At 36.5% G+C, this 12,218-nt stretch overlaps 2 protein-coding genes across 2 annotated transcripts; both read left to right on the forward strand.

Annotated features, from left to right (window-relative positions):
- Positions 1-1,216: 1,216 nt before the first annotated feature.
- LOC141781027 (immunoglobulin lambda-1 light chain-like) lies at positions 1,217-5,731 on the forward strand. Its single transcript, XM_074656541.1, has 5 exons — positions 1,217-1,256; positions 1,349-1,666; positions 3,037-3,040; positions 4,332-4,369; positions 5,207-5,731. The coding sequence occupies exons 1-5, from the start codon at positions 1,217-1,219 to the stop codon at positions 5,530-5,532; spliced, it is 726 nt and encodes a 241-aa protein (XP_074512642.1). The 3' UTR covers positions 5,533-5,731.
- A 949-nt stretch (positions 5,732-6,680) lies between these two features.
- On the forward strand, positions 6,681-12,218 carry LOC141781025 (immunoglobulin lambda-1 light chain-like). The gene is made up of 4 exons (XM_074656539.1): positions 6,681-6,720; positions 6,813-7,138; positions 10,835-10,868; positions 11,706-12,218. The coding sequence occupies exons 1-4, from the start codon at positions 6,681-6,683 to the stop codon at positions 12,029-12,031; spliced, it is 726 nt and encodes a 241-aa protein (XP_074512640.1). The 3' UTR covers positions 12,032-12,218.

Here is a 12,218-nt window from a genome sequence, read left to right on the forward strand (position 1 = left end):
CTGTTTTATACGTCAGACTCAGATATCAGGGATGACAGTGGAGTACATTTACTGTTGCTTTTCTTAAATTTATTTTTCATTAATTAAGCATGTTTGCAAAGTGCAATTTAAGATATAGCTTTAAAATGTATGTAGGAATCCAATAAAAACATTTAGATGTCAAAAAAGTTCATTAATATGCAGCTAAAACACAAAAAAATATAGGTCATGTATATAAAGATATTTTTATGTTCAAATTTGTATTGGCACAGAAGGTATAGTACAACAGTACAACAATAAAGAGACTGGTATTGTACACATTTTACAACAATGTTATGCTAGACCCATATTTCCGAACCCCTCCTATCCTCTTTGTGATTGAGATAGTGTGGTACACATGGAAGATTTGACAACTTAAACATGGAATTGCGTTAATCATAAAGAAGGAAAAACAAATAAATAGATGAAAGAAAATAATAATTAATAATAATAATAATAAAAAAAATCAATATATATATACACACACACACAAACACATATATATATATGTAATAATAATAATAACAATAAAATCATAATAATGCAGACACCGAAACAAGCATTAAGAAAAAGCTAGTGGTTGCTGCGGGGGTAAAGACATTTTTTATTAGTTTTTAATAGTTTTAATCAGAGTAATTTGGATTAATGAGGAATATTTAGAAGAATAAAAACACTGAGGTGAGAAGTCAACTTTTACACTCTATAATGCTGTTTACCTACAAAATATACAATTTAGTTAAAACTTTATAACACAAACTTATAAAACAATGACTATGTGTTAATCCTGTGGTTTATGTGATTAATAATAATATGGAATAGTAGAAATTAATTCCAGATTTAAATCTGATATAACAATTGTAGATTAATCTCAGGCAAAAAAATCATCAACGGCTATCAAATACATTTTTCAGATACATTTTTATGAGGAATAGAAATGACCAAATATATGGTGATTAATAGGAAATTATTTAATGTGAAACTGCATGCATGATGTTGAATTATGAGTGAAAACAGAGTCAAGTGTTGACACTCCTCCTCCTTCCTCCTCCTGATCCTAATTCTCCTCCTCCTCCTCCTCCTCCTCCACATCTCCTCTCCTCAGTGTCTTTATAAGCTTCAGTCTCTCTTGTCCTCTCACTCCAACCCTGCTCACCTCTCAGCTGGACAGTGAGGGACGTTTACACCACACACTGACAACATGCTGGGGATCCTCTGCACTCTCATCACTGCTCTAACATGTAAGGAGGCTGACTTACTGCAGCTTTGACCTCATGTTGGATTCATCAGTCTGAGTGTTTTTCTTGACTCCGTGTCATCTTGTTGTTTCCAGGTGTGAGTGGTGTGACGGTGGTGACACAGAAGCCTCCTGTTGTGGCGGTGAGGAAAGGAGAGACAACCACCATGGACTGTAACCTGGGGACTGTTACTAACTATCAGGTTATCTGGTATAAACAGATTCCTGGAGGAGTTCCTCAGTTTGTACTGTACTTTTATCACAGCATGAGTGCTCCTGCACATGGCTCTGGTTTCACCTCTCCAAAGTTCACATCCACTCATCAGTCAACATCAGATTATCGTTTGATCATCAACAATGTGGAGGAGGGAGACTCAGCAGTCTATTACTGTCAGACATGGGACAGCTCTGCTAGTGAGAACGTATCACAGTGATTTACACTGTGACAAAAACCTCCTCACTATTACTTCTGCTTTTTGAGACTCTGAAACATCTGATAATAGAGCCATCAAACAACACTCTAATTTTTTTTAAAACATTTAAATGCTCATATTGGATTAATTCCCACATTAATCAATGACAGTATATTTATTTGTACCTTCCATACATGCTTTAATGATGAAAAAATAAACAAATAAGTAATGCACCAGTACTCCACCATCATCCATAATATCTGACATTTTCATGTAATTCAAGCTTTGAATAACTTTAACATATCTTTGAGTAATAGAAAGTTTACAGACACTAGTTGAAATACACAAAATGTGATAAATGTTGAATCCTCCTGTACTCAGGTAGTGATGGTTGTTACACTTCTAGCTGCAGCGATTGTGACAGTAATCTGACTACATGAATCCTCAAAGACATAGTTGATTTATGTTCAGTTAAATCACAACCAATGAAAACTCTGCATTAACTTTACATCAGGTCATCTAGATGAAGATATTCTTAATTTATTTTAAATCAGTTTGGATTATTAGGAAACATGTTTGTTTGGTGGTATAAAAAATGTAGACGTGTGAAGACACAGAGATATTATAGAACACTGTTTACTTCACATTCAACAATAAAAGATGAAGATGAACCGATACAGTGATGATGTGACTTATTGGATTATTTGAAGAAGAATTAAAATGGAGATTTAATCAGGAAATCAGTCTGACTGGAGGCAATAATACTCACGCAAAGGACATCAGCAGACTTACAAACACCAACTGCTCATTATGAAATATGATATTATTAATGTGAAATGATTCAATGACACAATGTGAAACCAAAAACACTATTTAGTTTATCTGTTGGTGAAAACTCCTCCTCCTCCTCCTCCTCCTCCTCCTCCACGTCTCCTCTTCTCAGTGTCTTTATAAGCTTCAGTCTCTCTTCTTCTCTCACTCCAACCCTGCTCACCTCTCAGCTGGACAGTGAGGGACGTTTACACCACACACTGACAACATGCTGGGGATCCTCTGCACTCTCATCACTGCTCTAACATGTAAGATCTTCTTCTCTTTCCTTTCACAGCCCAGATTTCCACACAGAAACATTTCACTCATGTCTTTTTCTCTGTGTGTTGACAGATGTTGATGCAGTGATAGTGGTGACTCAGACGCCTGCTGTCCACACAGTTTCTACAGGACAACAGGCTGTTCTCAACTGCAACATCCAGAAACATTACAACAATTATGTCAGTTGGTATAAACAGGTTCCTGGTGGAACTCCTCAGTATGCGCTTAGTTTTCGCCATTCAGACAGTTCACTCAGCTTTGGATCAGGATTCTCTTCAGACCGATTCAACTCTAAATCCTCATCAAACATAGATTTTCAGTTCATCATAAAGCAGACAGAGGCAGGAGACTCTGCTGTCTATTACTGTGAGACATGGGATGACTCTGCCACTGCAGCTGTATCACAATGATTTACACTGTGACAAAAACCTCCTCACTAATACTTCTGCTTTTTGAGACTCTGAAACATCTGATAATAGAGCCATCAAACAACACTCTAATTTGTTTTCAAACATTTAAATGCTCTTATCCGATTATTTCCCACATTAATCAATACAGTATATTTATTTGTATCTTCCATACATGTTTTAATGATGAAAAAATAACGAAAGAAATAATGCACCAGTAAATGCACTCCACCATCATCCATAATATCTGACATTTTTATGTAATTCAAGCTTTGAATAACTTTAACATATCTTTAAGTAACAGAAAGTTTACAGACACTAGTTGAAATACACAAAATGTGATAAATGTTGAATCCTCCTGTACTCAGGTAGTGATGGTTGTTACACTTCTAGCTGCAGCGATTGTGACAGTAATCTGACTACATACAGCTAAAGCACAACCAATGAAAACTCTGCATTAACTTTACATCAGGTCATTTAGGTGAAGATATTCTGAATTTATGTTAAATCAATTTGGAATATTAGGAAACATGTTTGTTTGGTGGTATAAAAATTGTAGACATGTGAAGACACAGAGATATTATAGAACACAGTTTACTTCACATACAACAATAAAAGATGAAGATGAACCGATACAGTGATGATGTGATTTATTGGATTATTTGAAGATGAATTCAAATGGAGATTTAATCAGGAAATCAGTCTGACTGGAGGCAATAATACTCACGCAAAGGACATCAGCAGACTTACAAACAACAACTGCTCATTATGAAATATGATATTATTAATGTGAAATGATTCAATGACACAATGTGAAACCACAAATACTATTTAGTTTATCTGTGGGTGAAAACTCCTCCTCCTCCTCCTCCTCAGTGAGGGTTAGGGTCAGTGAGAAACTCACCACAGCTTTTATGAATTTTGAGCAAAATAAAATGAATCAAATCAGTAAATCTGATCAAAACAAGGACGGATACTGAACAAAGTCGTCTAAAGAGACAAAAGTGTTTGAAACAAGTCCAGCAGTGTTTTGTAATAAAAGCAGACTGATGAAGTGAATGAGACGTTGACAGTGAAAGTTGGTCTCAACAGGATGTTTCAGTTTCACTCCCCTCATTAGTGAGAGTCAGGAGGTTTTTGTACGGCCATGTATACAAACTGAATCACTGTGGTATTCGGACCAGGCACCAAGCTGACTGTGACAAGTAAGTACTTTCTAACTAATCATAAAACAGGATGGATTTTATGTTTCTGATACATATTAAGAGAAAATAATCAATGTATCTGTTGCTAATTGTTTAAAATATTCAACATGTTGTTTGGTGAATAATAGATTGACTTCTTAATATCTGCTTTGATACCAGGCTGTGTGTTTGAAGGCAAAGGAAAGATCTGCTACTGATCACAATATTTAAAAAATTTTTTTTCAAATACTCAAAAGTTTTTTAGCGGCTGAGGATTTTTAACAGTTGGACAACATTTACAAGATTTTTCTTATTTATTTTAACATTACAAAACTCCATGTTAATTAGTCAAGAGTATTTTACATTGTGATATCAATATCAAACTGTACTTGTAATGTTGGTTTACTAATCTTCTAAAGTTTATGGATAATTCAGATTTTACCTGAATATTATTGTGGCTGTTTGAAATTAGGTTTTTTTGTGTTATAGACACCACTAAACTACTACTACAGATATACTTTAATTTATCACAATGCTTTAAATAATCATATAAGATTTTAAATACCATTTCTTCATGACAAAGAAAGTGACTTAATTACAGTTTCCAGCTTAAATATTCTACTGAATTAATCAAAATATTTCTAAGGTAGTGATGATAGATTGTTGATGTTTTAAAGAGGAACACTGCTCATATTTAGGTGATGATTTCTAAATGTTTTTGCTGATTTAAAATGCTTTAATTCTTCAGCGTGTTTGTTAAATTATCAACAAAACTAATGAACTAATGTGTTACTGTCCTGCTTTGTATTAATGATGTGATTCCTAGTTATCTGATGAAAGTGCTCCATGTATTTTCAGGCTCCAGCTTCTCTCCTCCTGTCCTGACAGTCTTCCCTCCGTCCAGTGCTGAGCTCCAGTCCAACAAAGCCTCTCTGGTCTGTCTGTCCAGTCAGTCTGGGCCTTTTGCAGATGTGAGCTGGTTGTCTGGTGGGAGTCCAGTGAGCAGTGGGATCTCTACCAGCACCGCTGTTCAGCAACCAGACCACACTTTCCAAATCAGCAGCTATCTGGCTGTCCAGACGTCAGACTGGAACACGGATCAGGTTTACACATGTAAAGTGTCTTTGGGCTCCCAGACTTCAGAGAAAAACATCAAGAAGTCAGACTGTCCCACTGAACAATAGTAGAGGAGCACAATGACCATTTAGCATCTGCTTCTTTACTGTTTGTGCTGTTTGCTCATCACACGCTTCACATGGTAGAAAAGACGTGTCTGCATGCTTGTAATACATGTTGTGACCGTTAGGTGGAGGTGTTGTATCAGCTTTGCAAAATGATGCTTTTTTCAAGAATTATTCAATAAAAATACAAAAAAAAAAACTGTGAACAAAAAAGTGATTGTATTTATTTGTACTCATGAAAACATCATTTATAATGTTACATTAACTTCACTAGATTTTATTCTTCTCCTGATGTTCATCTCACTGATAATTACAGTTAGTCCAGGACACATAGCTAACAGACATATTTATTTTTAATTCTAACTTGAATATGTATATTTAAATTCAGAAAGCTATGTTGTTATTAGAAGTTAATTTGCAATAAAAGTAGAGCAGAAAGATTAATTTAAGACGTTAGAAAAATCAGATAAAATGAGCAACTGAAACTGAGTTTTCATCCTCCGTCAGTGAAGCATCACCTCTCTACTCCTCCCTCTCTTCCTTCACAGGATGCACCTGCAGGCCTCCTCTCCTTATTTATAGCTGCATGTAAATGAAGAGGTCAAGTGTCAGCTCTCTGTAACATCAGAGGGAACTGTCTCTGACTGGAAACACTCTGATAGTTTCATTATTAACATCTGCTCAATCAATGACTGTTTACTTCTTATGTGTGTGTGCAGAGCCAAAGTTTATATCCTGCAGCAGATGTCTGTTGTTGACGTACGAAAAACCTGCAAAATGATGCAAAATATATTAAAACTTTCATACATGAATCTCATTCATTAGGAACCAAAAATACTAAGAAATCAAAATAAATTGCAGGTTTTTAGACATTATGACTTCATAGTATCCGGTAAATGAAAGTTATCATCTACACTGACTTTAATGTATAAATTAAAGACATTTCCCTCCACAGAATATAACTGAGCAACACATGTGAGAAACCATGCAGATTGAAGCAAAGCTCCTCCTCCTGTCAGTCCCTCTCAGTTTCAGTGTTGTATTAAATTGCTCCTCCAGTACCTCCTCTCCTCATCCTCCAAACCCTCTAATCTGTCAGCAGTGAGCTCACTTTCCAGGTTACAAGGCCGTTCTCAGCACACACTGACAACATGCTGGGGACCCTCTGCACTCTCATCACTGCTCTAACATGTAAGGAGGCTGACTCACTGCAGCTTTCACCTCATGTTGGATTCATCAGTCTGTGTGTTTCTCTTGACTCCGTGTCATCTTGTTGTTTCCAGGTGTGAGTGGTGTGACGGTGGTGACACAGAAGCCTCCTGTTGTGACGGTGACGAAAGGAGAGACAGCCACCATGGACTGTAACCTGGGGTGTGTTACTAACGAAAGAGCTAGCTGGTATAAACAGACTCCTGGAGGAGTTCCTCAGTATGTACTGAGCTTTTATCACGGTTGGAGCTCTGTGAGATATGGCTCTGGTTTCTCCTCTCCAAAGTTCACATCCACTCATCAGTCAACATCAGAATATCGTTTGACCATCAACAATGTGGAGGAGGGAGACTCAGCAGTCTATCACTGTAAAACATGGGACACCTCTGCTACTGAGTACGTATCACAGTGATTTACACTGTGACAAAAACCTCCCCACTAATACTTCTGCTTTTTGAGACTCTGAAACATCTGATAATAGAGCCATCAAACAACACTCTAATTCGTTTTCAAACATTTAAATGCTCATATTGGATTAATTCCCACATTAATCAATGACAGTATATTTATTTGTACCTTGCATACATGCGTTAATGATGAAAAAATAAAGAAATAAGAAATGCACCAGTACTCCACCATCATCCATACTATCTGACATTTTCATGTACTTCAAGCTTTGAATAACTTTAACATATCTTTATGTAACAGAAAGTTTACAGACACCAGCTGAAATACACAAAATGTGATAAATGTTGAATCCTCCTGTACTCAGGTAGTGATGGTTGTTACACTTCTAGCTGCAGCGATTGTAACAGTAATCTGACTACATACAGCTAAAGCACAACCAATGAAAACTGCATTAACTTTACGTCAGGTCATCTAGATGAAGATATTCTTAATTTATTTTAAATCAGTTTGGATTATTAGGAAACATGTTTTTTTTGGTGGTATAAAAAATGTAGACGTGTGAAGAAACAGAGATATTATAGAACACAGTTTACTTCATATACAACAATAAAAGATGAAGATGAACCGATACAGTGATGATGTGATTTATTGGATTATTTGAAGAAGAATTAAAATGGAGATTTAATCAGGAAATCAGTCTGACTGGAGGCAATAATACTCACGCAAAGGACATCAGCAGACTTACAAACACCAACTGCTCATTATGAAATATGATATTATTAATGTAAAATGATTCAATGACACAATGTGAAACCACAAACACTATTTAGTTTATCTGTGGGTTGAAACTCCTCCTCCTCCTCCTCCTCCTCCTCCTCCTCCACGTCACCTCAGTTACTTTATAAGCTTCAGTCTCTCTTCTCCTCTCACTCCAACCCTGCTCACCTCTCAGCTGGACAGTGAGGGACGTTTACACCACACACTGACGACATGCTGAGGATCCTCTGCACTCTCATCACTGCTCTAACATGTAAGGAGGCTGACTTACTGCAGCTTTGACCTCATGTTGGATTCATCATTCTGTGTGTTTCTCTTGACTCCGTGTCATCTTGTTGTTTCCAGGTGTGAGTGGTGTGACGGTGGTGACACAGAAGCCTCCAGTTGTGGCGGTGAGGAAAGGAGAGACAGTCACCATGGACTGTAACCTGGGGACTGTTACTAACAGTGTGGCCCGCTGGTATAAACAGACTCCTGGAGGAGTTCCTCAGTTTGTGCTGAGCTTTTATCACAGTTGGAGCTCTGTGACATATGGCTCTGGTTTCTCCTCTCCCAAATTCACTTCTAATCATCAGTCAACATCAGATTATCGTTTGACCATCAACAATGTGGAGGAGGGAGACTCAGCAGTCTATTACTGTCAGACATGGGACAGCTCTGTTAGTGAGAACGTATCACAGTGATTTACACTGTGACAAAAACCTCCTCACTATTACTTCTGCTTTTTGAGACTCTGAAACATCTGATAATAGAGCCATCAAACAACACTCTGTGTCTGCTTCATGAAATATGATTAATGCACTTAGATTACTGTCAGATTTACTTCATCTACATCTGTGTATCTCAAAAGTATTTATCACATTTGGGGTATTCAGAACAGCTTCTGTAAACTTTCTATGACTACAACATGTTAAATGGCAACACAAAGCAGCATTTAAAGTCTGTTTTATACGTCAGACTCAGATATCAGGAATGACGGTGGAGTACATTTACTGGTGCTTTGCTTAAATGTATTTTTCAATAATTAAACATGTTTGCAAAGCGCAATTTAAGATATACCTTTAAAATGTATGTAGGAATGCAATAAAAGCATTTAGATGTCAAAAAAGTTCATTAATGTGCAGCTAAAACATGAAAAAATATAGGTCATGTAGATAAAGATATTTTTATGTTCAAATTTATATTGGCACAAAAAGTATAGTACAACAGTACAACTATAACGGGACTGGTATTTTACAAATTGTTCAACAATGTTATGCTAGACCCATATTTCCTAACCCCTCCAATCCTCTTTGTGATTGAGATAGTTTGGTACACATGGACAATTTGACAACTTAAACATGGAATTACATTAAGCAATCACAAAGAAGGAAAAACAAATGAATAGAGAAAAGAAAATAATAATAAATAATAATAAAAAAAAACAATATATATATATACACACCCACACACACATACATATATATTTAAAATAATAATAATAATAATAAAATCATAATAATGCAGACACCGAAACAAGCATAAAAAAAGAGCTAGTGGTTGCTGCGGGGGTAAAGACATTTTTGATTAGTTTTTAATAGTTTTAGTCAGAGCAATTTTGATTAATGAGGAATATTTAGAAGAATAAAAACACTGAGGTGAGAAGTAAACTTTTAAACTCAATAATGCTGTTTACCTACAAAATATACAACTTAGTTAAAACTTTATAACACAAACTTATAAAACAACGACCATGTGTTAATCCTGTGGTTTATGTGATTAATAATAATATGAAAAAATTGAAATTAATTCCAGATTTAAATCTGATATAACAATTGTAGATTCATCTCAGGCCAAAATCATCAACGGCTATCAAATACATTTTTATGAGGAATAAAAATTACCAAATATATTCCTGTTAATAAGAAATTATTTAATGTGAACCTGCATACATGATGTTGAATTATGAGTGAAAAGTGAGTCAAGTGTTCCTCCTCCTCCTCCTCCTCCTCCTCTTCCTCCTCCTCTTCCTCCACATCTCCTCTCCTCCTCCTCCACGTCTCCTCTCCTCAGTGTCTTTATAAGCTTCAGTCTCTCTTCTCCTCTCACTCCAACCCTGCTCACCTCTCAGCTGGACAGTGAGGGACGTTTACACCACACACTGACAACATGCTGGGGATCCTCTGCACTCTCATCACTGCTCTAACATGTAAGATCTTCTTCTCTTTCCTTTTACAGCCCAGATTTCCACACAGAAACCTTTCATTCACGTCTTTTTCTCTGTGTGTTGACAGATGTTGATGCAGTGAAAGTTCTGACTCAGACGCCTGCAGTCCACACAGTTTCTAAAGGACAACAGGCTGTTCTCAACTGCAACGTTCAGACAGATTATACTTATGTCAGTTGGCATAAACAGGTTCCTGATGAAGCTCCTCAGTTTGTTCTCTATTTTTACCATGGTCAGAGTTCACCCACCTTTGGATCAGGATTCTCTTCAGACCGATTCGACTCTAAATCCTCATCAAACATAGATTATCAGTTCATCATAAAGCAGACAGAGGCAGGAGACTCTGCTGTCTATTACTGTCAGACATGGGATAACTCTGGTACTGCAGCTGTATCACAGTGATTCACACTGTGACAAAAACCTCAGTGAGAAACTCACTGCAGCTTTTATGAATTTTGAGCAAAATAAAATGAATCAAATCAGTAAATCTGATCAAAACAAGGACGGATACTGAACAAAGTCATCTAAAGAGTCAAAAGTGTTTGAAACAAGTCCAGCAGTGTTTTGTAATGAAAGCAGACTGATGAAGTGAATGAGACGTTGACAGTGAAAGTTGGTCTCAACAGGATGTTTCAGTTCCACTCCCCTCATTAGTGAGAGTCAGGAGGTTTTTGTACGGCCATGTATACAAACTGAATCACTGTGGTATTCGGACCAGGCACCAAGCTGACTGTGACAAGTAAGTACTTTTTAACTGATCATAAAACAGGATGGATTTTATGTTTCTGATACATATTAAGAGAAAATAATCAATGTATCTGTTGCTAATTGTTTAAAATATTCAACATGTTGTTTGGTGAATAATAGATTGACTTTTTAACATCTGCTTTGATACCAGGCTGTGTGTTTGAAGGCAAAGGAAAGATCTGCTACTGATCACAATATTTTAAATATTTTTGACAAATACTCAAAAGTTTTTAGCGGCTGAGGATTTTTAACAGTTGGACAACATTTAGAAGAATTTTATCTTTTATTTTAACATCTTAAAACTCCATGTTAAATAATCAAGAGTATTTTACGCTGTCATATCAATACCAAACTGTTCTTGTAATGTTGGTTTACTAATCTTCTAAAGTTTATGGATAATTCAGATTTTACCTGAATATTATTGTGGCTGTTTGAAATTTGATTTCTTTGTGTTATAGACACCACTAAACTACTACTACAGATATACTTTAATTTATCACGATGCTTTAAATAATCATATGAGAGTTTAAATACCACTTTTTTTATGACACAGAAAGTGACTTTATGACAGTTTCCAACATAAATATTCTACTGAATTAATCAAAACATCTCTAAATTAGTGGTTGATAGATTGTTGATGTTTTAAAGAGGAACACTGCTCATATTTAGGTGATGATTTCTAAATGTTTCTGCTGATTTAAAATGTTTTAATTCTTCAGCGTGTTTGTTAAATTGTCAACACAACTAATAAACTAATGTGTTACTGTCCTGCTTTGTATTAATGATGTGATTCCTAGTTATCTGATGAAAGTGCTCCATGTATTTTCAGGCTCCAGCTTCCCTCCTCCTGTCCTGACAGTCTTCCCTCCGTCCAGTGCTGAGCTCCAGTCCAACAAAGCCTCTCTGGTCTGTCTGTCCAGTCAGTCTGGGCCTTTTGCAGATGTGAGCTGGTTGTCTGGTGGGAGTCCAGTGAGCAGTGGGATCTCTACCAGCACCGCTGTTCAGCAACCAGACCAGACTTTCCAAATCAGCAGCTATCTGGCCGTCCAGACGTCAGACTGGAACACGGATCAGGTCTACACATGTAAAGTGTCTTTGGGCTCCCAGACTTCAGAGAAAAACATCAAGAAGTCAGACTGTCCCACTGAACAATAGTAGAGGAGCACAACGACCATTTAACATCTGCTTCTTTACTGTTTGTGCTGTTTGCTCATCACAAGCTTCACATGGTAGAAAAGACGTGTCTGCATGCTTGTAATACATGTTGTGACCGTTAGGTAGAGGTGTTGTATCAGCTTTGCAAAATGATGCTTTTTTCAAGAATTATTCAATAAAAATACAA

This window comes from Sebastes fasciatus, chromosome 13, assembly GCF_043250625.1.
Source record: "Sebastes fasciatus isolate fSebFas1 chromosome 13, fSebFas1.pri, whole genome shotgun sequence".
Lineage (NCBI taxonomy): Eukaryota > Metazoa > Chordata > Actinopteri > Perciformes > Sebastidae > Sebastes > Sebastes fasciatus.